This window comes from Haliaeetus albicilla, chromosome 10 (assembly GCF_947461875.1).
Source record: "Haliaeetus albicilla chromosome 10, bHalAlb1.1, whole genome shotgun sequence".
NCBI classification, from domain to species: Eukaryota; Metazoa; Chordata; class Aves; order Accipitriformes; family Accipitridae; genus Haliaeetus; species Haliaeetus albicilla.
This window is the reverse complement of record NC_091492.1, coordinates 10,877,104-10,904,432: the sequence shown is the minus strand read 5'-3', so window position 1 is coordinate 10,904,432 and position 27,329 is coordinate 10,877,104. Positions and strand designations below refer to the sequence as shown.

Below are 27,329 nucleotides of genomic sequence, written 5' to 3'. Positions count from 1 at the left end.
CTAAGTGCAGCTGCAAAATGTTAGCTGTGGGCATATTTTAGACCTTAATTAGTAACACTTGCACTGGAGGACCAAAATCCTTCATGAATGCAGCTGCAATCAATTAATATCAGTTAAGACATTTCTGTAGGCAATACAAGGGTCTCCTGAAAACTGCTTTAGTGCCCACCTAGATTAAAAAAAATAAAATACTTACATGCAACAAACTACAAAACCAAAGATAACTACAAAATGTCTTTATTGAAAAAAGCAGATTATAGCATCTAAGGTTAAATGCAACTTCTGACTTTAATATTAAATAACTTAGGATGATAGCAAGTAGCTTCTTCTTTAGATAAATAAATCTACATTTCCCAATTTTTTTTCTTCAACAATCAAGGGAATCAAACACTGAAACACAAAACCACAAGTAATTCTGAGGACTAAAAGACAGAAGCACATTGAAAGGTTTTACAAGGATATATACACAAAAATAGTTAAACTAATGTATATTTTCAGCATGTAAACTAGTTACATGATATACAAACTGGGAATTTATATATTTCCTACAAAATAAAAATCAACGTTGGTCCAAGTTCTTGGAAGAAAACTATATTCTTTTAAAGAAAATGAAAATATTTCTCAAATGAAAACTTAATTTAAGTCAAATTATATACTCTAGTTACGGCATTAGTTACAGGATGAATCACAAACTTTTAAACTTTTCTTGAAACACAAGAAAGCAGCTTTTGTCTCCTTTAGAGCTTTGGTTTACTTAACTACTCTGGAATTTCTGGTCTTAAAGAGCTCCTCTAACCATGTTTTCCTTTTGAAGCTCCACCTTACAAAATATACACACACACACACGTGCACCCAAGTGAAAGGAAAAGGAAAGAAACCCAAACAAACCCTCTTTGAAAGCTCAATTACTGAGTGCATTCTTTTATTTTGTTTTGTTTTCAGATTATTATTTTGGTCCTTTCTTTGGAACATGTCCTTCAGTGCACGAGGGACTCTGAATCACCTGCAACAGCTTTGTGCTGTAGGGACTGTGTAAGATTCCTTACCAAAATGGAAAGGTGTAGTCCTGATGCAAATGAGAACAAGTTGTTATTGTTTTGACTTTATGGAAATGTTCTGAAAGTACAGCAAAAGCTTCTGAAGAACAATCACATCATAAAATGAACTCTAGAAAGTTTACATCTGTGTTGGAACTGATTTAATATAAGAATACTCCTTAAGAAAATCATTAAAAGAAGCTTTCTCATTTACGTAATTCCCCAGACAGGAAGTAAAAATGTGCAGAAACTGTCACTAGCACTAAAGAGTACAGCACATCATTATTTTAGATTTGCTTTTATTTTTCTCTTTGGAAAAAAAAAAAAAAAACCAAAACCTGGCAAATTTCACTCAAGCTCCAGTTTTTATACTAAATGCTGGAAAAACAAAGCTGTACTTCATTATACAGTAATGGAATGCACCTGTCTATAGAAAATACTGGAACAACAACTGCTGCTTTCTAGTTTTAAACAAATTGCTTATTCTATATTGAAATATTACCTTTTGATACTTAACACGTTGGAACTGAGTAGAACTACAGGAGACTGACAAGTTAACGTGTGAAATGACATTAAATATTTTTTTTTCCTACAGTATGATCGTTTTTGGAAAAAGGAAGAAAAGATATGGTATGTACATGTTAGTATGCTGTCCCTTGAAAAGTATGTTGGGAGTGGAAACTTACAACTTGCCACTGAAGGAGGCAAAGTGCTAAGGAAGGTACTGGCAGAAGACTGGGCCGAATGTCAGAGTAAGTCATCTCCATCTCTGGCCACTGTGATTTTGAAGGTTTTGCTTCTATAGTGGTAGAGCAAAGCATTTTCCAGTACAGTGAGTACTGTTATGGGATGACCTGCTCACAGGAACAGACCCAAACCTTCTCTGTGTATTTTAATGATTGTTTTCTTGATTTGGGTTCCTTAATATATAAAGACAAGCAAGTAATAATGCCTCAAAGCTAAATGTGATCTAAAGCAGCTTCCTTAAATGGAAAAAGTATTACATTGCAGCTGATGCTAAAAGTTTATCCTGAAGCTCTGCTATCTATCTTCCATGTTTGTAAGAACCTTAAGGAATTGGCCTAGTCATACAATCCAATTTAAGACAATTCTTTTTCCCTTTTCCAGCATTTGCTGTTTGGGCGAGAGGCACATGTACTTCCACTTCCTTCTGAGGCTGGGCTGGTGACTATGGACACAGAGGTGATGTTTGCAAATGCAGAAAAACTGTGCATGCACCCAATGTCCTCTCTTTTGCAGGCCAGGCCTCTTAGGTCACGCTGTAGAAACAGGGCACTAGTTGGTTGCACTCCAATTCCTTCAAAACATGGCTATCACATTAAATATGTTAATTACAAACTGATACATATTAATTAGAAAACGACTTTTTAAAGCAGCATCTGACTTGCCAAGGAGCATTCAGTAGGACAGGTTAATCTAGGCCAATGGAAGTTTGGCAAAAGTTCAGGAAACATACCTTTTGTTCCTTATTAACAGAAAAAAAAACAGTTCACAAGAATTTTTCCTGGCCCCCCTCTTCCCCCCATAAGGAAATTCCAGACTATCAAAAAGTTCTGTTAAGGGAGTTAATTATTCCACTTAGGAATTAGTGTCCATTGGATGCTCTTTGTACTTTTCAAGTGCACCACAAACGGCTTTCAAAAAATCAATGGAGCATAAGAAACTAAACTGCAATGGTGTTGCCAAATAAATAAGTCATTTTGTCAGTCTGTGTGCTGAATTTAACATGGGATCATTTCTGAATGGATGGGTCAGATTCTAGATGTGTTGAGAACTGGCATGGAAATGTCCCAGTTTACACATGCGGAGAATCTGGTCTGGTATTTGCACTTCCTCTGGAGCAAAAGAGTTTTATTTTGTTGTGAATTTGGATACAGTTAAAGACAGCAATGATGGATTTATTTAAAATACAAATTCAGGAAGGCTGGATCAATTCTCAGGAGAATGCAAGGAATTTTTTAAACATACAGATGTGTGATTTGCATGTAAATCATCAACACATGGTAGAAAACAAACCATATAAAAGATTCATCTAACTTCCTATATGGAAGACATATATTTCCCCAGAGCTCTGAGGTTACTGTAAAAGCTTATGCAAAATATGAAAGTGTGTACATTCTATGTACATCTAATACTTGTTATAAAATACCAATGTTAAAATGGTCTGCTGAATCTCTAAATTATTATTTCTGCTAAACTGTACTTTGTTTTCCAATGAGGACAATCACTGTAATCAGTTCAAAAGTACATCTAGAAAAGAACACGAAGCTGAAAAGATAATACAAAAACCACTGTCCCCCTCTTTTTTTTAATAATGTATCAACATACAATCATAAAGCAGTTGGTAACAAATGAAGTCTTGTATAAAACAAGTAGTATAAAGACAAGTGTACCTTTGCATAGAAAGGGGCTGCTAACCCTATTAAACAAAAAACAGGTTTAAAAGATGAATTCTTTAGTAAGTGCCAAATCATCAAGTTGATATGAATGCATTTTGAAACCGTGGCTACATTTGTACACAGCAAGTGATTACAGAGGTCTGTAACTTTCTTCAAGTTATGACTCTGCATGTGCCAATCTTTTCAATATATTTCTCTGTAATGCGGTTGTTATGCGAGATGCTTACCAGATTTCTTTAACAAGCTAAATAGTCTTTGGATGACTGTGGAACCTTGTAGGATGGAAAGCCGGCCCGATGCTTCTTCACAGAAGGCCATTATTTAACTCATGCTGAAAACTGCCATTGCCAAAAACACTTGTTTGCTTCCTATTCACTACCTCTGGGAATCTAAGTTTTAAAAAAATGTGAGACTGTATTCTCTAAGACCAGAATTCAACAAAACTAGCTAAAATGCTAGCATTTATCTTATCATGCTTGCTGCAATATGATAAGGTGCTAACTTTTGGGAAGTAATTCTACACTCCTTACTTGGACAAAACCTCCACTGAAGGAAAGTGAGTAGGGAGTGCAGAACAGCCCTTTGTACCATTGTTTTTAGAAATGCTGCCATTTACAGTTACAGTTTAGTGGTGAATTATTTGTTCAAGTAGACAGTGTCTCAGTGAAAATGTCTAGATAAAAGAACGCAGATGTACAAGATCAGAAAAGGACCCCTCACCTCTGATTTAAAAAATAAATAGCTGGTTTAGATGGTTATCTTTAAAGGAACAGGAAAGTCATTTTTAGATTTTTGTCTTCTCTTTCAAACGGCTTATTGGTATTAGAAATGTCTTTCAGAGTTCTGTGACATGCATTGGATAGCTTGGAGGTGGATGTGATGGCAGTTTAATATTAAGGCGCCTGATATGACAGCCATGGCAGAGCAAGTGGCCCTCTAATGGGTAACAACGATGGCCTTCCTCATCATTGAGCTGCAAGCCACAATCCTAGAAGAAACATATACATCCCAGATTAGTGAATGGTTCAGGTAGGTCATCTCACAACAATGCTGATCTATCCTGCATAGCCCTGAGAGCTCCCTCCCACGCCTCCAAAGCCAGCAACCTCAAGAGTTTTTGGTAGGTGGACCCTGATTATCTCATATTAAGCAAAATGACATCACTGAAATCAAACAGGACAGTCTATAGTAGTACCCAGCATTTTCTTCCCCATTGTTTCCCATTCTGGTCTCTTCATCATCTAGTAAATGTTGATGCAAATCAGACAGGCCAAAGACTAACTAAAGACAGGCCAAGGACTGACTCTGACACATAAAACCTGGAAGAGGTTAGAACAGAGAAGGAGCTAATTCTGCAGCAAGGCAGCGAGCAAGAAATGGGGGAGCATAAGTAGAGAATGAGAGGAGTGGGGAAGAGGGGGAGACGAGACAGGTTTTACTTCTGAAGCAGGGCTAATCTTTCTCTAATTTGGAATTAAAAAAAAAAAAAAAAGACTTCAAGGCCAATGGCCTATCTTTAGTGGAAATATGGTAGTACCTCTAGGACTGGCATGTAACTACAGGGATGACATGGGTGAACAACAGTGGAGGAACAGAGATGAAAAGAACAACAACAAACAATGATCCTGCCTGCTGGCTATTACGTACACTGCAATAGAGACAATCCTCGTTTTCAGTTATCATTATAATTTTGAGGACATTTGAAAGTCATGGCAGTTTTGTGCTTGGATTTGATGTCCCAAGTATGTTAAATACTTAAAAATTGTTACTGTGACCAGTCCTGACAAACCAGAGATTCCGAGTATGTATGTGCACACTTAATAGAAAAGCAAAAAAAAAAAAAATTGAACAAGTTGGGCATATAGGTCATTTTAGTACTGAAAACTGATGCAAATTTTTTAATTGGACACGAAGTACAATTTTTCAGCTTTCATAGCTCAAATTAAAATCCTCAAATTTTACAATGCTGAAATAAAAATGAAAAATGGGCTTTAAAGTAAGCTTTAAAACTGGCGTGTTAGTTTAGGGAGGGTTTAATCAAAGTTTCTGCCAAGGTAGTCTTCTGTGTGTTACTGTACGTTATACAATAACTTTATAGTCCTTTATGTAAGATTTAAAATTCAATTCCTCATTAGAATTTAACAATTTTGGATAACCTACAGTTGTGCCAAGTGTTCACACCTTTTTCCCTCTCCAAAATTGTATTCCTTTTCTGCGGTGAGAAAGCCTGCCTTCTCAGTGGATTTCAGTTTTAGAATGGGGGTCTGCTGATCTGTAAAACAGCTTGAACTTCTCAGCAGAAGTTATGTGGTTGCAAGAAAGAGATGATATAGAAAAGCAGCGAAGTTTCCAAACTGACTACTGGCTTTGCATGCCCACCAGGTGATGATGACATTAATGGCATTTCAGAAGTGGCTGCCTAAGTCGTCATAGCCTTTGCAAAAGTCTCCATGTGAATACCTCGAAATACTGGCACTAACTTTTCTAGCAGTATTTGGAGACAGCAGTGACCCAGTGTGTACAGTTTGAGAGCCTGACTGGAGAACCTTAGGCAGTAACGTACCCCTGTTTACACATGGCTAACCCCCTGACTTCTGCATGTAAACACACTCTGCCATTCTGGGCAGATGTGGAGGCAGCTTCATTTGCCTCAAACTGGAAGGAGAATGGGGAAATGAATAATGAAACAGAACTGAAAATAAACCCCCATTGGGACATTCTAATATAAAGTCAATAGCCTGAGAGAGAAGGGGAGGGAGCTGTCATCTTAGGTGAAGCCTGCACAAAGCAATAGATGGGGGAAGAAGGAGGAGGGAAGTACAGCTCTCCAAAATGCTGCAATTTCCTGTGCCAATTTCTCTTGAAAAATTAATAGAAAAGGACGGAGTATCCAGATATCTCTAGGGGAAGGAGATAACTGAGTGGATGGGGTCTTCCTTACGTTTAGGTTCACGTACATTTCAAGATGCCCTGCATTTTGTTATTTTCTCCCTTTATTGGAAGTCTCTTTGTAAAACCTTTTTGTACAAAAGTGCATGGAAGATAGCATTGCTGCATTTTTGCCTCTGGTGCTAAGACAGTTAGGTAGCACAGTTAGGATCTGTGTGGATATTTGCATGTTATATCAGAGTGCCAAACCTACAGCAAAAGGGAAGTTTGGGTTGATCTCAAATTAAAGAGTTTGTTTCCCTCCTCATGCTGCCGGATGTAGAGCTAGGACTGAACTCAGTTCTCCTCTCTGAAACAAGAGCACTAATCCCACAACCTTGATCTGCCCCAATAAACTTTTAAATGTGCTGCACAAAAGAAACTACTATGAAAAAAGTGACAGAAAGTCAGTGGTATCCCTGTCTCTTTTCTAATAAAGAATCAATATTCATTCAGCATGGAAAAAACACAGATCACCTACAAAAGCCTTCCAGTTTATGTCCTTCCCTGCACAGGCAATGTGAATTCAAGTCTCCTCAGATCAGAGCCATACAAGCTGTATCCAGAGATCAGAAAAAAGAGAACTGGCACCTACTCTTTGACCTCTCCCCACCTTGAAGTATTGAAAAAAATTCAACCCAAAGAACCAAACCCAGCTTTTCAAGTTAATATACTGGGGGGAAAAAAAAAAAGAAACTAATTTGGTACTGGAAATGGCAGGACCACTTGCAGCCCAGCTAGCACTCATTCCTTTGCCTCCCTTCAGGAGCTGTGGGGCAGAGCCCTACCTGCCCAGGCATGCAAGAGCCAGCAAGTGCACCCTGAGGTGCGAGTCAGGCACCTACCAAGAGGCTGCTAGTTATTAGCAAAGCCTTGCTGTGGGGCAGGCCAGCAGAGGTGCCTGATGCTTACCTCGCAGTGATAGCACTCCACATGGTAGTCTTTGTCCATTGACACAACCCGAATGGTCTCCTCGGAGCCCTGTTGGGGAAGCAGAGAGAAGGCAAGAGTGGGCTTGTAAAGCAGTGTTTTCTCAATCTTCTTTCAGTGCCCAACCTATTGCTTTGGAGAGCTGTCTCCCCAGGGGATCCCCCTCTTCCTCCGCAGAGCAGAGGTCTGTGACCACTGAGGGTCTTGTCCCCTGGTGCACAGCACTGCACCGCTAGTTTTGCTGTTCAGCAGCAGCGTGGGTGCCTGACATATCTAACCTGCAGAGGTCATTTGGGAAGTGTAGCCAAAACTTCATCCTTAAGAGACAAATTAGTCTTGAAATCAAATATTTTTTTTCAAGGGCACCCAGGATCTGAACGAATTACCAGGCAAAAACTATGACCTGCTGATTGGGTAACTTTTCCTTGTAGACATCCTGGGCTGAGTTTTCCAGGGCTTGTATTCCCCTCAAACCATCTGCTGCACAGCTATTTTGCACATGCATATGTCACTGTATGTACCCCATAGGGATTTACATACCAGTCCAGCAGGTAATGATGTGCACAGGCCAAAACCTCAGCATGAGGGTGGATGCAGTGGAGTTGTGTAATTCCTGGCTGAGCCCCAGGCCCTGCAGAGCAGCCCATACCCTTCTTGTAACCTCACAGACTCTTTCCCTGATCCGCTCTGAAGCCTCTGAAGACAGAGCTCATTAAATTTGTTGCCTTGCATTGTTTCCAGTTCCAGGTCTGGTTAGAGCATCAGATATGACGTAGACTATGTCTGAGAGAAGCTGTGGGCAAGTTAGTACCTGCACTGCTAGACTTGAACTAACCTAAGAAACCTCCATGGGAAAGAACATGGAGTCTATCTTGCTAGCCATCATCAGATGAGTCAGCAGTAGGACTGCTTTTTTTTTCTTTTTTTTTTTTTTAAAGAAAGTCATTTTGTAAGACACAAATCCAGTGAAATTTACATAGGGGTTTTCTCCTCACATGCCATCACTAGGACAAGAAGTTCTGGCTCATCTTTGCAAGGGTTTTAAATGCCCAGGTCTCACACAATTAACAGAAATAATAATGACAGAGAATAACATGCAGCGATGGAGGTGGGCATGCTGAGAGGCTCTAGCCACAGGCTTAATTGGGGCTTATAGTATGCAAGCTCTGGCTCTATAAACATGAGAAGAGGAAAAGGAGGGAGGTGCTGAGGCCATTGCTTACAAATGAACTGGTCGATGACCTCAGCAACGGGAACTCAGATGGTGCTGCACCCACCAGAGTATAAGGGAGCACTACTGTGGGCAGGCAGAAGTGGGATTGTCCTAATGCACAAGTCTTATCGTGCTAACCATACTGTCAGGATAGGCTGAGGTTGCAAGCAGGCAATTCACCTGGGTTCCCTTTTAGCCACCTTTTCTGCTGCCTTTTCCACCCCTTTAAGCACTTTCATTACATTGCCATCCCAGGATGACAGATTGTCTGGCCTTCTCACAGGGTCAGAGTAACTCTCAGATGTCTTTTCAAGTTTGGGCATCTTAACAGGTCCACATTAGAAATGCAAATGTAGCAGACAAGGAAATTTGCTATTTGAGCTAATGGGAGATTCTAAAAATAAACAGGGCTTTAATTCTTTGGTCATTCATGGAGCCCTGTCAGGGCTTTCAATTAAATGAGATTTATAACAGCATAACTAAGACCTGGAAAGTACCCTAAAGATACAAAGTACTACGCTGCATAAGTAGAGTGTGACTATTACAACTTCTGAGAATGTTTGGGAGTGACATTACTGCTGAACTGTATTTAATTTAGTATCTGACATAGTATAGACTCTGGAAGAGGGAAGAAAAGCATCTAATATGTTTTTAGAAAGCGTTCATACACCAATAGTTGTTTTTTCTAAAGAGTCAGTGCATGTTAACATGTACCTGTGCTGGTAGGATCGGCTGGTTACAGGAAGCGCATTTTGGTGCAAAAACCCTAGGGTGCAAGAAGAAAGTGTTCAAAATCACATTTAAAGTTTCTTCAAAAAGTAGAACCAAGAGAGCTATTCTAACCACGCCTTGTTTTTAGCAAAATGTAGATGCACAGGATTTCAAATGCATCTAAATGTTTGATGATATCCAGGGAAAAGGAGATTTGGAAGAGGCTGATCTACCCCAGCTTTATTGCTTAGGTCTTCCTGACCTCTAGGCATCATGAATCCAGCCCTCTTCCCACATATGCCCTTTCTCTTACCTTCCTTTACTCATAAAGCCATTCAAATTCTTTCAGAGACTCGCTGTTTTGACTGCAAAGCAACTTCTAATTTGGGGACTGTCACCATCTGACATCAGGAAGACATAACCATGCTAAATAGGAGAGGGGCTGATCATGGCTAGGATCTACTTAAACCAAATACATCAACCCATCTTATTATCCACAGCTGCATTTTATGACAATCACTGGGCCAACATTCACTCTATCCTTGTAACACAGTCAGCTTGGTACCAATACGGTTGAGTTCAGAGCGATTTACTCTTGCTGCATAAGCTGAGTTATTGGTTGACTGGAGCTAATTCACATTGCCTTTGAGGGGGAGAAGAAAGGAGTCCCAAAGCAATCACTTAAACCACAAAACTCTGTGTCATGTGACACTAAAATCATTCTAACACTAGCTGCTAATTACATGTCTACTGCCCAGTCTAGGTTAACCTAACTTATGCTTACCGGTGTCACACACTACCAGAACCTCAACTCTTAGAAACAGCCAGCAGAACCTACCACCACTTGCAGAATTAGCCTGATCTAATTAGCATTTGAAGTTCTGAAAGAAGGAGAGAAAGAGCCACCAGGGAAGTACATCCTCCGACACAACTTGATTTTCAACCTCACCTGGCCACCGCATGCCACACTGGGCTCATGAAGTGACCTTTAATGTAACTTTAAAATACTTTACAAATGCAACATGTGAGAGCAGCACTCTAGGAGCATCTGAGCAAATAGGAATTACCCTTTTTATCTACTACAAGGCTTATAACTTAACCAATAATTTAACTACTGTAATCTTTCCAAGCACGCAATGGATTTGTGGACTTACGTATGGTAGTCTTTGACACAGTAAATATTGTTCTCCACATCAACAGTAAAGGGGACTCCATCCAAACATTCGTTACACACCACGCAGCGGAAGCAGCCGGGATGGTATGACTTTCCAAGGGCCTGTAAGATCTTAAGAGGCAAACAGCAAAATAAGTGGATGCATGATTGCATGAGATGCCCCCCATATACTGCTGTGTCTGACTCAATAATGACAGTGAGAAAAGCACTTCAGGATGAAATTACCACTCTGCAGATCTGTCAGCAAGGGGCTTTTTAAAACAATCAACTTGCTTATTTCAGTGGGTTTCAGTAGGCTCCCAATAAAGAGAGAGAACTGTGAAAATCAGGCAAACGCCCATCAGTCTTAGCTCTGCAGGGCCAATACTGCTAACAGAAATTAAAAACGGCTTCAGAGGCCACTTCTTGGCAAATCTGTTGCAGCCAAATACAAGTTACTGGGATACAGAGTTAATTCACAAAACTTAACAGGCTGTGACAGACAGAATCCAAAGCAGTCATTACTCAAACTTAAAATAACAAAACAAGCAAATAAATAGGTGTCCCTTTATTAATTAAGGATCCTAATCCACCACAGTTACTGACTGGTTATCGCTCAGTAACAGGGGCCTGTCGGTTTCTGTTAAAATTCTATCTGTATCCATGTGTTTGGATACAGATCCATCCATCTGCCCAGGCTTTTCCCATGCTGACCTTCCCTGTTGCATTTTAAAGGTTTCAACAAAAGGCCTGATGCAGTCTCAGCTACACTACTACTACAGAACAGATCCCCTCCCTCCTAGTGTCCTCCTGTGTAACGCTCAGCACGGCACTGGGGCATGTATCAAGGAGGATGCGCCAAGTCCATGAACAAGCCTCTGGGTAGAGTGAAACATGGTACCATCTTCAGGCAGCTCTGAACAGGTTATAGCACCAATTGCATACATTTCCAGTGTAAGAAATACCTTTGGAAGATAATTTCAAAAAGTTATCTGCTAGCAGCAGTGCTCAGCTTAGAGGTGCTAATAAGCTGGAGATGAAAAATCTCCACAGGCCAAGCTCTCATGGCCCTGTAGATGATTCTATGAATAAAGATCAAATTAACAGGAAATAAGAAGTGGCGCACAGGAAAAATGCAGAGTCAATTTAACCTTTTTCCCCCCTCTAATGAAGCCCTATAGGTCTCCATTCAATGAGTGGCATCAGACTCCATTTGGTTTGCAAGCCTGTTCCTAGCCAGAAACAACTTGTCTCTGTGTGTGCGTTGCTATCTAGGCAGCTACACAAGACACACTGTTAGCCTGGCATGGCTGTGCAGCCACCCCTTTGCAGGAGCAGCTCGTAATTCAACTGCACTTTCAGCTCTGAACAGCTTCTGTTGTGCCCAGGCCTGTGGGGCTGCAGCTCTCTGCTCCTTAGCTGTACACAGGCACCGCTACTGTGCAGGCATGTTTGTTGTTACGTGCGCTCCCAGGGAGGAACACGAAGGAATTAGCCAAATAAGACTGCTTAATTCCTCGAGATCCCAGAGCTGTTTCCTTTTGTCAGAGCACACTTGCTGATGGGAGAGAGGCAGACAAGCACCTGCCAAGCTTCCAGCTACTGAGCTCCACCAACGAGATATTATGGACTCTTGCCTGGATTCTGCAATTAATGGCCAGCTCAAAGCATGCAAGTCAGGATACCCCTCCCCCTCCCAGCGTGACACAACTCTAGAAATTTGCTCTTGGGCTAAAACGAACAATATCCTTGTCCAACCAGTGGTGCCAGGATATGAGCCAGAATCCTCATTAGCGAAGTCTCCGTTCCAGCTCCTACTGAACCTCTGTGTTTGCAATGCAATAGCTACTTCTATTAGGCATACTGAGGTTCATATACATTTTCAAGCAAGAGGAAAATAGATATACTACACGATCTGCACATCTTCAATGTGCAAGCCACTTAATTTTGTTTGTTTGGGAATTTCTGCTTAGGAAGAACAGACTAAATTCTTCCTACTTTCACCCACTGAAATGATGCCAGCAGTATCTGGTCCAGCCCATAGCCCTTTGATTTTTTTTTTTTTAATTATAAAAGTAACTCTGACTACTGGCTCCCTACAAATCCCAGTGGCAATAATGCATTTTACCTGACATGGAGCAAGTGGCAGAAGGTAAATAAAACAAGTCACAGAGCAGGTAACAAACCTCAGGACTACTGATAACGTCCCTCTCCAGATTCCATCCACTTGACAGAGCTCTTGCTATTCTACTGTCTTACAGAGCACAGCCTCTGTTTTCTTTTACCATAGTCTCCTACAAAGCTATGCTGTATTGTCACCCTTTAGTATTAAAATTCTATTTATTTATTTATTTTTTTAAACTGGCATTTGGCAGAACAACAGCCTCCCACGATCTCAGGTAGAAAAGAAGCCAAATTTACTGTACTTAATAGTAATAGAGCATAAAGATACTTTTATTTACTGCCTCAGTTAAAAAAATTACCTTGACAGCAGTGAAGACACAATGGTAGTCTTACTAGGGAAAAAGCACAACGTCTCACAGTGCACTACCCAAAGTACATGAAAAGCAAGCTACCCCGCAGTTAGGAATTTAGATCTCTTACCATTTCCATTATGAGGTGTCCACAAACAAAGCACTTGTCCGCTGTTTGCTGAAAACCTGAATACTGTTCAAATGACAGAAAAGAAAGGATTATTAGTAGCCACTCCTCTAGCTGCAGAAATACCTTTTAAGTCAACGCTGTGCTGTTTTCCAGCCTGTGCCATATATGATAGCAAACTATACAAAAGGTTTGGGAGACAGGAACTCAGAAGCCTTCGCTCTGCTCTGGCAGCACGCTCAGATAACAGCTTGGCCTTCTGATCCACTGCAGGATTTCCAATGAGATTTCCAATGTAACAATATTATTTTAAGTTTGATTTTTATTTTTGAAGCCTATTTGGTGAGTTTGCATTTGGCGTGCTGGAATTAGCTTGATTTCACTCTTTTGGTTGTTGTTGAGGAAGTAACATAGGACTTACCTCCCAACTCCTGCTCAAATTAGTGACCAGATGCTTACTGACCTCAGATTTTGGACCTATATTTCACCAGTGCTATATGCAGGCCAAGGAGGATTTAGCTGCCTTGTGGATACCAAGCTTTTTATCCAGGGAAGAATCTAAAAGTCCAGTCGTAGGAACTTGGGCCTCCTGCACAATGTGGGCAACAGTAGGGTACCTCAGAAAGACGATACAAACCCCAACCGTCAGCCCATGCTCTATCCTGCAGTGGGAAACGGGAAGGCTGGGCAGGCCTGGCAGCAGAGACCTCTCAGGTTCGGTGCCTGGGGCATGGCAGCAGGGAGATGCTTCACCCACTTAGGACCAAAGCTCTGCATTCCCTGCCTGAGTGGTTTTGACCTTAACTTTGTACTTGCGTCCCCAAAGCAGATCCTGTTTCAGATACCAAAGTCTGTCTTTAGCCCTGTGTTTAGAAGTATATTAAAAAAAAAAAAAAAAAATCAAGGTTATCAGGCCAGACGACTGACCTACCAAACAACTACCCCACAGGCAAGAGGCCTTAAGAACTCCAGCCATGTAATTTTGAAACTGGTATTTGCAGTGGCTGAACTTTATCCTCACCCACTGCAGTCCCCTGCAAGCGAAGTGCTGCATGTGCATTCTTTCCTGCCAGAGGGACAGGGTGCCCAGTTATTTGTACAGTATTGCACAGTGATGCTTATTTCAGCAATTAAGGTTTTAGCAAAGCTCACCTGAAATGTGCTTCAGTTGCACAAGATAAAAGACAGGGAATGGGGAGGATGAGTGTAAACTGGACTCTTCTCCCAGAGCACAGGTTAACTGGCTCAGGCATCTAATGCACCCTCAGAGCCTCAGCCCAACAGAGTTTACGGCTTGCTCCATTCCCCCCTTGATTTAGTGGGGATTAACTGTCCCCTCACTTCAAAAGCCAGTGTTCCCAGCCTAGAGCTGCCATATGTTTTCCTTTTTATCGGTGTGAGGGGATTACATGTTATTTCAGATCAATAGGTTGGAGGCAAAATTATTGTTGCTATGCAACGAAGTGATTATGAAGGAAAAGGTCTCGCAGACACTTTGATGGGCGCAGAAAGTCAGTAAATGATAGTATAGCAGCTGTCACAGCTCCAAATTTACTATGCACTAAGGAACACAGCTCATGCAATCTTAAACTTTGAAACTTCATCAAAACAGACCAGGGTGTTGAGGAACAAATACAGAGGCAGACAATCCTAGCTGGCTATTTCTGCAAGATACTGGTTTTTTTCTCTTTTTTCTTCTTACTGATGCAGAAAAAAAGGCCTCACTGCTTGGGATGCTTCTTGGCTGCACTGTATCTGAGTAACCATCTGGCTAGACTATTTCCTAAGGTTGCAAACTCGAGGGTTACTGGAAAACAGGTGGGTAGGTCCTAGTGGCGCAAACAGCAGAGGATTAACAATAGTACAAACCCAGCTAATTCTAAAATCCTGCTGGAATGAATTTACTAGTACCATCTGGCTGTCATTTGATAAGGAATGCAAAGGAGCATTTACCCAGCTATTGATTAAGCGGGAACATTATTCCCCAGGAACAGAATGGCATAGTGGTCAGATTAATGTCATTTATTTATTGCTAACTAGATTGTCATAAATTACACTGTTTGTCAGAAAGAAAGGTTTTGCTGACACAAAATCACTCTTTATATGACTAACCCTATTAAATTAAAACCATGATTTGTTTTTAACAAGAGAATTGTTATTTGTCAAACACATCCAGAACTGGATTACCCAATTAAGAACACTTTGCAAAATGGCAGTGAGTCTAATAGCAGTGATAAAATATTTCATGGGCTCGGGGAGCTGTCCTTTACTGCTACACTCTTCTGATCACAGTATCAATCCCAGACAAACTGGAGACCTGATTCAGTGAGATCACTGTTTTGGATTCAGCTCTGCTTGAGCTTTAAATCTATTTGGACTGGAAAAGAACAGCCTCAGATCCCAGCAGCACTGTTTTCTACATGTGGGTAGTACTGCGGACACTGCTGTTTAAAGGTAAACAAGAAATTATTTTCTCTACATTTTTGTAGCTCACCTGTCAACTTCTGCTTTGCAGTGTTTGTTCTTAACTTGGAGAGTTCAAACAGGGCTGTTGTGCTAAGTTTTCAATTTCAGAAGCAGAACTTACAAAGTCTTAAAACACTAATGAAAATCGGCAACATCTGTCTTTGAAGCGCTTTATTATTATTAACCCACACAAATCTTGCGTGTACAACGAAAGAGAAGTTGTGACTTGCTCCAGACGGCACACAAGGCAGAATGGCCTCGTTTATTATCTCTCAACGCACCCAAGAGCCTCCCCAGTGCGGGGTTCCTAGCGTGGGTGGGTGGAAGAAGCACTGGTCCCCCAAAGCTTGTGGACTAGGTCACTGCAAGAGAAGAGGAGGGTATGCTCTACAGGTCTGTAGCCTCTTTTATTATTGACATAGTTGGAGGGGGGAAAAGAGCTTTTGCGCACACCACCCCTCCCTTGCAATCTGGAGACGTGAAAAACAGATTGAGGTGAAACAGTGAAGTAATACAGGCTGATAGGCAAGACCCTAAGCCAAATCACAGCTATGCTTCCTGTACACATAGTATTTTATACATACAATTTCATTTAGGATGTAAGCAGTACTGAGCTCAATTCTAGCCCTACTCTATACAGGTTTTGTACATGCCAGTTTTAAAAAAAAAAAAAAGTAAAAAGTTTTGTTGGCAGACCAGTAAGATGATGTAAATACAGACCAATCTCAAACTGGACAGAAACTTTCAGAAGTCTACAAACAGTCCATACCCAGGACAAACAGGAAGTGTAATTTTGAACTTTCCCAAATATTCATTATAGATGCTCATTAAGCATATATAAAAACATTGAAAGAAGTTGTTTTAACAAGAACAGCTCAGAAATTCAAAGATGAAAATGAAGTGTTATCCTTTCCTCTCACTTCTGTGACTTAGAAATAAGATGTTAGTTACCAGGATGCAAAGAACACAAATGCATGTTGAAGAGCCGGTATATTATTTTTCCTGATTTCTTAGTTTGGTCCCAGCTGTTTTCTCCCATGTTCACCTCATCCTTGACTTCTCTCCCAGGATAATAAAATCTCACTTTATGTTCATGAATCAAGACTTTGTAATCAAGCTCCCCAATGGATACACTTACATAAAGTAAGACTCTGGGAAACTAAATAAACCTTGAGAAATATGTTAATTATGTTAGAATAGAAGAGTAAAAATAAAGTAGAAGACTTGGCTGGCTGAACTTTTCTTTTGTTTGCTTTCCACTATACTTTGATTATCAAACGGGCAAAAAAATCTCTAATGATTCTGTCCAACAGTCTTTGTTTCAATGTAAGAGGAAAACAAGTCCCCTTCTGTCCTGAATATTTAGGCCTGTTAGTGTCCTCCTGTGATAATCTTGGGGTTTATAACTCTTCTGTCTAATGTGCAATATATCCAAAAGAAATTAACAATGAATTTTGAGCATATAATGAACAATTATGCATGGAGGATAATCCCACCAAGTACTATGAGAAACAATTTCTCCTGTCTGCCCTCAATCCTGTAACCAATCTTGGTTGTCTACCCAGGGTCTTTTAAAGCTTGATGTTCTCATCATGATTTTCAAAAGCAAAAACATTCAGAAAACAGCACGCCTGAAAAAGGCTTCAGGACCCAAAGTTTCTACCTTAGGCAATGTCAGATCTTTGAAAAGACATGTCGCTTCTTCTCCTTCGCATGCCTAACCGTGCCCAAGGAGAGGCTGATGCCCTTCCCTGCTGTTACGCACTCAACAAAGCAAAACCCTCCTCCTGGAAACAGACCCTGGAATCTCATTCCAGCCCATTTTCTTCTTTGATGAGGATGTTCAAAACCTGCTAAAGGTTTGTGCAAGCAGATTGAGTGGGTTACATTTCAGTAGGTGTGGCAGTTGCTGCCCCGGTAATGGTATGAAGCCGTAAAAACTACAATTCACTGTTACAGCACTGCAAGGTCACCGAATGTGATTGCTCAGCCTAGGCTTGCGATTCCTACTCTTTTATGCTTTAAGGGCCTTTGAGAGGGATGATCAGGAGTTTTTGCCAAAATGCTTCAGGCGTTTAATTCTGAAAACTAATTTCTGAATTGGGTGCTATGCTAATAATGTATTCCAACCCCAGGCTGCCTGTAATCCCTCACAGACTCTCTTCTCCTTGGTTTCCCATTAGCAGAGCATCTGTCTTCTCACTGCTTTATTGTTTGCTCTCTGCATGGGACCCTTAGTACATGGGACACAACAATGCAAGAAATTCATGGGATCACGTTAAGAGAGGGACAGAATATCAAATTTGGTTTCATGCAGATGAGGTTTTCTTGATGTTGGTTTTTTACACACATATTTAAATGCTGCGATTAAACGGAACTGAGCAAAATGGGGCCTTCTCAGGCTCAAAGATACAGGAGCCTCATGGCAGGTGGCAGAGATTAAACTAAAGGAAAATCGTCTAGAACTTTACTCTTCATCTCACTCAAACCCTTTCATATATCCTGTTGCTTCACCCAGTCTTGCTGCCAGTGAGGAAACACTACCGCAGCAGCTTATCTTCTTGTGTTTCCACTTTGTTATGTTTGAAGGACATGGGTAGGGCAAGGAGGGACTTTATGTTCTGCACAGAGGTAGTTGGTCTGGCCATGCACAAAACTGTTGCCAAAAATCAGGAATTCAGCTGGTAGCTAACTTTGCCTTAGCAGTCAGGCATTTTACAGCCTCTGAGAAGGGAAGAGCCATTTAACTTCCTAGAGAGCCTACAGAGACCCATGTGTGAGCACTCACCAAGGCTACTTTTACTTTCTGTCTGATTAATTAAGAGCCAATAATGATTTTCTTACCTAGATCTTCCTTAGACAAACTCCTGTGGAAGCTTTGCGGTGACAATGATCAAGAAAAAAGCCCGAAGTGACAACTTTAACTCTGCATCATATCATACAGCCCAAAAATCTATTAACTTGATTCACACTGTACAGCACTTCATATTGCACAGTGCTATATACTCTTGCTGTGAGTTATTTATTGTCATTGCTACTATCTATTATGTACACTGCGAGAGAAACTGTCTACATTAGAACATATCCTCCCAGGAAAGAAAAAAAATCTGCATTTTATTCAAAACACTTGTTGAAAGATTTCAATTTGAAACATAACAACAACTAATACCAATGTTTACTACAGAAGTGGAAACACACCACTTTCTCACGTTTTTTTTTCTAATTCTCCCATAGAAAAAAAATTAGTACTGTCTGCTTACAAGTGTTTGGCAGGAGTTACACATAATTAGAAAGAGCTCTAGTTCTTTCACGTGTGCTTCAGTGATTGTAATTTACTTTTCAATCTAATATTAAGAAAAATGGGATAATCTGACTTTTTGGGTCACCATCTCAAAAGGAAATAGGGGAGTGACTATCCGGCATGAAACCAACTGGACTTTGTAACACACTTCAAAATATTCCACTAGCAAATGTAAAGTATGAGATAGTTGCAAAAGCTAGTCCACAGTGATACATCGCAGGAAAAAAACCCATCTTTGTCTTTCCTTGGTCTTTTTGTCATGGCCCAGAGAGTGATTCCTGTGGCCCATTTAACAATCCGTAACCCAGTCCAGGAAATGCTGAGCATCCCTTTAGAGAATACACACCTTACTCGCACATTGACATTTCATCACATTATGTTTATCTACATTATCACCTGGGTCTAGGTACTGCCTGTGTATTGCTGTTCTGTAAACTTGAGAAATTTTTCTGGACTCCAGTTGGTCTCCTATTTCAAAACACCAGTTTTCTTCAATTAGCAGAGCTGCAGTTTGCCATGCCATGCAGTGTTTGCAGCATTCACCCTTAGTTTCTCAGCCTTGGTGCCAACATTTTTATATGGGCCCTAGCTTTAAAAATTTGTCCTCTGGGATGAATTCCTGGGAGAAAATCCAGACCTCCCTGAAGTCAATGGGACTTCTGCCACTAGCTTCAATGGACTTGTAACTTCTTGATACGGGATACAGCACTACAGTATTGTGTTGCAATAAGAGGTAAACCCCAACTGCCAGCTCTACACACTCTTCATGCTGACTTGCATTCAAGTCCAAAGTGCAGAGGCCAATCAATATTTGACTACCCTTAAATATTTTGAAATTTGAATTTTAAGCCCATCTGTAGGCTTGATGCAACACTTCAATTCAGAACACCCCAATTAATCGTCATTACTGTCAAATTTGTTTATAAAATAAAACCAGGACCACTGGCATACTACAAACTTAGGAAAAACTATGGAAGGAAAATATTCAAATTTTTTTGGCAGGGAGGGGCTGGAGTGAGACACACACAAGTAACAACATGAACTTTACTCCCTCATGCACTGATTACAGTAACGGGCTATAATCTGTTTGGCTTTGTTTTCAGTGACAGTATTTGGGAACACAGCAACACTCAGCATTCATGATGCCTGCGGAACTTGAAAGCACCTCCTGTCCCAACCTAGAGCTGTCAGCACCTTGAAAATGCTCACAGACTTCCTTATAGTTCTGTACATTAGCAATATTGCAGCAAATCCCTTTCTGAGCTTTGATTCCATTATTCTGTTAAACATACCAATAAACACCCATGTCTGTCTGTTCTCTGACTGCAGTATGCATTTTAATAGCAACTCTCCTAAATACAACATCCTGACAATTATCTGTAACTCCATGTGCTCTGTGATTCCCATTAGATATGAAATGAACACAAGCTGCAACTTCAATCATTTACCTTTTCAACTGAGTCTATTTTTTCTGAGAGAGTCTTGCTTAGCAGCAGTGGGTTCTTTGACTAATGCACTAGTCCCAGTGCTCACCTCCCAAGGGGGATCTCCAAACATTTATACTCGCTGAGATGGAAATTCAGGCCTCTGACTCCAGCTGACACCAGCTTCCATTACACTTGATAACAACTATCTTCCTAGGGCCCCAGCAAGTGGTATGGGCCATTTCCCACACTACCAGCCTTGGAAAACAGCATGTGCACAAACTGAGAAGAATTGCCTCGTTAGTATTAATATTTACATTGCAGCAGTGCCCAGGGGCCCAAATTAGGGTAAGGGTCCTGTGTTTGGTGCTACAGGAGATGAAGGTGCAAGCCCTCCCTCTCATGAATCCCTGATCACCCAGCTCGCTGATATCCGATCGCTTTCCCCCATGAAAGGCTGATCCTTTCCATTCGTCACCTCCCTACTGGTCTTGCACACCCCGATCCTTTCACATTTTTACAATCGTTGAGTGTTACAGTTGTGGATGTAAGATGAGCCCCTCTGTGTTCTCTGTAGCCAACTTCTGCACTGCAGTGGTCAGCTATGGAGCAAAGAGGCTACAGCTGTGGCAAGAAGAGCATCCTGAGCAGGTACCAGTCACTGGTGTAGGGGAGAGAAGGATTAGAAACCACAGTAGGCTGGATGGAGAGGAGAAGGAAGACCTGAGGGGCAGCCTGCAGGCTTGCAAGGCACAGCTGTGGGCTCCTTGCCCTCCTTCTGCCACAGCCTCAGCCCCAGCCTCTCCCTGGCAGGATGGAAGGAGGCCAGGGCAGGGAGGCACAGAGGCACCCGCACACAGCCATCGCAGGGGCTGCCCGCCCTCCGGGATGGGAAGGGCAGAAGGGGGACACCCAAGGGCCTCCTGGAGGCTTGCAATGCGCTAGGTCTCTCTTTACGGTTGGCATGTGCAAAATGAAGTTTTTAGAGCCTTTCACTTGGAGGATTTATGGGCTAAGTGACAGATCGTCCTCCAGTCTTACTCCTCACTGAAATGGATGAACAGCTTTAGATGAAACTTTCAACGACTAATGACAGCAAAGTTAGCCGGAGGCAAAAACCTGGCGTGAAGAAGTTCAGCCTAAATTATTAAATTTGGCAAAGTTATAAGACAGTGAAAGAGATAATCTTAAAAGGGGAAGTTTTGGATGACCTTAACGCTATGCACTGCAGCTTGTGGTGTCTGTAATAGGTTATTTCCAGAGCATCTGAGCGTCTTCCAGTAGTGCATTAAGCAATGTAACTAACATCTGTCACGAGGTTCATTTTCCCTCTCATCTCCTCCCTGGAGGGAAATCCTCTCATTTCTTAACCTCTGCTGGACCCCCACTCAATAATGTTCATTACCTCAAGAGAAAAAGGAAAAGTCTATCAAGCAGGGGGGAAAAGAAAAAAAAAAAAGAAAAAAGAGATAATAGATCTAAGATTCAGGCTGCTTTGGTGACATTTTTAAAGTCTTTTTTGCCAAGAAAAACAGTAATTTCTTTTAAATTTCTTTACGTGATATTTGAGCATTGAAAAGGAAAGACAAATTAAAATTATTGAGCTATTTTTCCTTCACCCATGATTATGCAGCAATTTATCAACAAAATAGAACAAGAACATCTGACTCGGATTATTTATTATACAGTAAGGCATTTATTTTTTGTTCACTTCACCAGGAACAGTGTCCCTGTTATGGCTAGTTAGCCATCTGTGTCCTAAGAGCTTTCAGGGAAGGATTAAACTGTCATTTGTTTTATTTCCTTTCATGAAATAACTATCCTAACAGGGGTGAGGCAAGACTTGGATATTGCTGGACTTGCTACCTTAAGGTGGCATGAAAAAAAGAGTAACTGGATCTTCCCTGGAGCTAAAGCAAAGCAATGAAAAGTCTGGGGTTTTGGTTTTGTCCTTTTTACTCCTTACACTAACATGCAATATTGCTACTGAAGTGCTCCTACTGGAAATTGCATAGATTAGGCAATCTCTACACCCTGCTTAGACAAAAGTGGAATTATCTGTGGATTTTCTAAAAATCTGATTCATTCACTACTTTTAGCCAATGTGACTTGGGTTTAAGCACTGAGAGAATATGCAGCTAATCAGGGCTGGAAGCAGGAGGCTGACAAAAATGAACAAAGAAGGAAGAGGTATGCCATGTCCTCCAGGTGGTAAGGGTTTACCAGCCCTCACCCATCGATTCGCAACTCCACACACAAAAGGCAGGCACTGTTCTTGTGAGGACAACTGTGGCATGTGGCATCCCTTCCCCATCTACAACTCCAGAAGTGGGTCTAAAAACTTCCAGCACTTCTTCCATGGAAAGAATGAGCAAAATAAGCTGCCTGATTCAGACAAAGATAATCTGTGCCCTCAGTAAGAGCAAACATGTGGGAAAACTATTTGCTAGAAGAATGTACCTTGTGGCTATTGCCAAAGGTTTTGATGGGTGTATCTGCGCTTTGGATAGCTTTATGGCTGCACAGTGGAAATTGCTTATAATGAATAACATCTACATTTCTCTAACACCTTTCATCCAGAAATCAAAAGCACTTTTCAAAGAAAGAGCCAGATCTTGAATGCTTGATGCTAGTAGCTATTCATGTCATGCTTTTACAACCAATTTTTTTGAAACAACTTGGTAGCCAAAGCTCTCTGGCACTTGCTATGCTTTAAGAGACAACTGAGCTCTCTTAAAAGATGGGACCCACACAGCATTTCACCACTGAAGTGCAACTGCCTCTGGGGTGAAAGGGATGCAACCAGCGCTGTGCTGAACCTCGACAGGGACAGTTTAGCCAAGGAGGGCAAGCCCTGCTCATACAACAGGAGCCAAACATCTATAATGATCAGGTAATGGCTTTTCTCAGGGTCTTGGCTTCAAGGACCGTACATAATATTGCACTGAATTCTACATATTGTCTTGGATAGAGAGAAAGAGCTGATCTGGCTTGAGTGAGTGGGAGTTAAAGAACCAGGTATTGCATACGAGCCATCAACTACAGCTCTGGAGACTCTGCTCCAGCAGAAGCCATTCTGACAGAAAACAGCAGTATTGCAGGAGACTTAAAATACTGACATCTATAGGATGTTCAACATTTCTAACAGTTACAATAAGAAGAAACCCATAAATAATACCCATTCCCTAAAATTTCGTACATTGACTGGTTCACAGCAAGAACCAGTTCAGCTTTTCTGCCCCTTGTTGTTCATGTGCTATTAACTGCAGTCCAAAGCGGGAATTACTGCAGTCTCTGGGTCTTGCCTGGACTGGCCAGAAGGACATCCCCAGCATGATGCCAGGGATGATGGGGAAGAAGCACCTGCAGCAAATTAATGGGATACACAGAGGCAGCAGTGGGGACAGACAGAGCTCTGCAAGAATTACAGCCCTCAGCTCTGCCCTGTGCTGCCTGTTGAGGGTGCGAAGGGGACGGGCTCTCCCCCAGGTAGCAGGGAGGCTTCAGCCCACTACCACCCCTGCTCTCCGTTTGCATTACATTTGCAAGTCAGCTGCTTCCCATCAGCATGCCTCTCACTGGGAGGGCAAACGAGGGGCTCATTCAGACCACTGCTGCTTCGGTGGGACTGTCAGCAATGAAACATCAACTCCTCACATCTGTCCCTGGGAATCCTGCTGTTGCAAGCCTAACCATGTACACACAGGCCCTTCCAATTCAGTTGTTATTACATGGATTTCACCAAAGACCCCAGTGTGACAGCACAGTACCTCCTGCCCAAATTTTCTGAAGCTGCTCTGCTTTCTAATTCCTGTTATGTTTGTGCCATACATGAAATAACCTGGTCGCAAGCTGCGGGGTTGCAACTCCACAGAGCTGTGACCAGGCTCCCATACCCATATAGGAGCAGCTAATTCTCCTGATCAGTTCCCAGGCAAACAAAAGCCAAGGAAGAGCAAGGACACCAACAGAAGACTATTTTCTTAGAAGGAATACAATTATAACATAGATAGACTGCCTCTGTTTACCTCCCCAAATTAAAATCACCTTTTTCTTATACTTTTACCTAAGAATGAGACCAGAATGTGATCCACTCTGCTTCTGACTGCATTTACTGGCCAGAGAGAAGCTGCAACGAGCTAAGAGAGAAGTCTCCCAGTGCAAGAATGGTCAAAGGTAGGAGCGTGTACTCACGCAGCTGCTATAGGGCAGGGCAGAGGCTTGCAGAGAGGGAGGAGGCATGTCTCTGTGGAAGACCTGTGGATTCAGGGCTATGGGAAAACTCCACAGACTGTTATGACGCATAGCAGCTCCTATAGCTCTGCTGGCACTCTCTTCTTGGCCTGCAAAGCTTGCATGGTAGTGGTCAGAGGACAACGTGCAAGATCAGCCTAATTCACCCTCAAGCAATTCCCTCTCCCTCTCCCCTGAACCACCCCTTCCCCACCATCTTTAACTTCCCTAACATCCCACTACCATACTGTCAGCAGGGAGTCCAAGCTGCACTAAGATTTGGAGTTACGGTAGAGACTGATATTCTCAGTTATACAGAAAAAGCATTTGGCTATCTGCTTTGGACTGAACACACTTCTTTTTAGAGAGGATTGGGGGTTTCCAAGTCGTTAGGAGCAAGACCTGGGAATATGAAGTAGTTAAAATTATTTCCTTTTTAATTGCTACTTTGCAGCCTCTTCCTCTGACTTTCAGAAAAGCTTTGAGCTTTCCCTGTCCACAGAACTCTAAAATAGGCAAAGTTGTTTTATTAGGGAAACAAGACAATTCCTAGCCATTTGCTCAGGGGAAGCTGAGAGAAGATGAAATCGCTTTCTGAGAAGCAGATGGCTTAACGCGGGCAGGGACAACATCAGAATTTGATTTCTTTTACTGATTTCTGCAGCAGTGAGTCCCTTGGTCTGCTTCTCTCCCACCACTCAGTGCTACTGAGAATCTGCTAAGACACACCTGTGGGAGGTTTGGGTTTTTAAATCTCTGCCTTAAATGTCCCAACAGTTCCCTAACTTGCAGAAAGTTTATTCCTATCAGGTCCTTAACCTCAGTTTTCTTGGGAAAAATCACTGCAAGTATCTCCCTTCAAAAGCCTACTACAGAACATGTCTAAGAACTAAGGAGGTTTCCCCCCAAACACTTGAAAACTGAGTGTTCTCCAAAAGACTGAGATTTTTAGATTTAAAATTCCCATGTTTAGGCTGAAATTACAAGCTAATAACAACTATCATGTCATTAAGTCTGGATGAAAGATTTTGATCATGGGGAAAGTACATTCCAACACAGTTCAAAAATTAAAATCTCAAAGGTTTAAGCCCCTCCATCTCACACTCCACCTCTTCTACCTTCTCCCTGTGCTTCTGCAGAAACACAGGAAAGAAAAAAGCAAGGGAGAAAAAATAATTTTCTCTCCAAAATGCAAGCAAAACAGTAACACATTGCAATTCTAACAAGAAACTTATTTTCTGCACAAAATACAATTTGCTCTTTTCAACAGGCTCCAGCTGTGGTAGGCTGAAAGTAAAGGTGTAACACATGAAGGCAAACATGGCTTATATTTTAGGAATTTCCATTATTTTTATGGATTGCCTTGATGAGAAATGCATTTGCGCACTCTGAACTGCCAGTAACATTTTTGTTGTGGGATGTACTTTGAATAATTCCTTTGCAAAAACCATGGCCATATATTCATTAGAAATGGAAAGTCATTCTGGAAGACTCAAGCTTCTAAATGAATGGTATTTCAATAAATAAAGGTGGCATAAATTCAGCATACTGATTCTCCAATTCATCATCCTCTAAGCTAAAATATATCATTCCTCTCTACTTTCAATTCCCAGCCATGCCGTCCTCTTTATCTTAATTATAAATGGTCTGCCACTTATCCAAGTCATTCTCTGTGTACTGCACAATCCTCACCCTTAATTGCACAAATATTTTATTTTTGGAACAACACAGCTCAGCAACAAGCTTCATTTTTCTATTCATGACTCAGTCTCTATTAAAGTAAAGCGTTTATAAAAGCTACGGGCGCATGGAAAGAAAATTAGTTGCTCCTCCGTGGCTAACAGTTTTTAGCTAATCACAATGCAGTTCCACACCACTCTGAGCAGAGCAGTGATTAAAACTGCGCCTGCAACAAAGCAACATTGTACACAGCGATGACGTGCTCCAGTCAAAAACGTCTCCCCTCTTGTTATGATTGGTATTCCCCAGATGTTTGACTTTAAGCTCTAGCTTGGCAGGCAAGGCTTTGTGGCTGCAATTCAAGTCCCAAGCTTGAGCAGCTCCAGTGTTTACTCTCATAATTTACACTTTGTGATGGCTTATAGACAGTTATGTACTTGGTTTCATAGCCACCACTTCAAACCAAGGGCCTGATCCTGCCTTTATAGAGCTAGTGGTAAATGCTTTCCGATTGCAGCACTGGCAGGAGGCCCCAGATGACTAAACCGTCTCTCAAAGCAAACAAGCCAATATAAAAGAACAATTTAGTTTAAAAACAACTAAAAAAACATGCCTGAAATCTTACTTACTAGGAAGTCTTCTTCACAGTACACCTTGCCATTGACATTGTAGAATGCTTTTCCTCGTAGTCTTCTCCCTGTTAAAACACGGTACCGTCAGAATTTTGCGCTCCGTCCCCAAACCCAGTCATTCAAGATGCAAAGTGAAAAGCACACCCTGCTGCACCTGTATGCATGGCCAGTTCTTGGCCCCTCTCCTCCCCGAAGGGTCCATCCAGAGACACGGGTGAGGGTTAGGCTCTCGGCTCCACTGTCCCTTAACAAACTCCTTATCAACTAAATATTACTTCTAAGTGCAGGTTACGGAACCCAGCTGATGCCAGTTCCTGGAAAATCTGACATCTAAACCCAAAAATGATTATTCTGGGGGGAAAGGCCCAGTTGTAAATTGAGACAATTTTCTTAGCAGGTGAAATCACAGCAGGCATACATCCACTGCAATCAACATCAGCAACGTGTTTGTCTCCAAAGGACCATACTGCATATGGATGGTTCCTGTCAGCTTTAAAAATATTAATACATTAATCAATGCCACAGCAACTACACCCACAGCTCCCTGTGATACTAAAGCAGTACAAGGCACACATGATGGAGGGAAGGGCAGAAAAATCC

General features: G+C 41.5%; 1 protein-coding gene across 2 annotated transcripts in view; it reads right to left on the bottom strand.

The window, feature by feature from the left end:
* Positions 1–221: 221 nt before the first annotated feature.
* The window catches only part of WTIP (WT1 interacting protein), an 87,838-nt gene continuing 60,730 nt past the window's right edge, over positions 222–27,329 (bottom strand). For both annotated transcript variants that reach the window (XM_069793450.1, XM_069793451.1), the window contains 6 exons: positions 26,727–26,794; positions 12,997–13,059; positions 10,394–10,524; positions 9,243–9,294; positions 7,298–7,366; positions 222–4,445 (listed from right to left, as the gene is read on the bottom strand). In XM_069793450.1, coding sequence (XP_069649551.1) covers positions 4,293–4,445; positions 7,298–7,366; positions 9,243–9,294; positions 10,394–10,524; positions 12,997–13,059; positions 26,727–26,794 — 536 coding nt within the window. In that variant the 3' untranslated portion in view covers positions 222–4,292. The remainder of the gene's footprint in view (positions 4,446–7,297; positions 7,367–9,242; positions 9,295–10,393; positions 10,525–12,996; positions 13,060–26,726; positions 26,795–27,329) is intronic.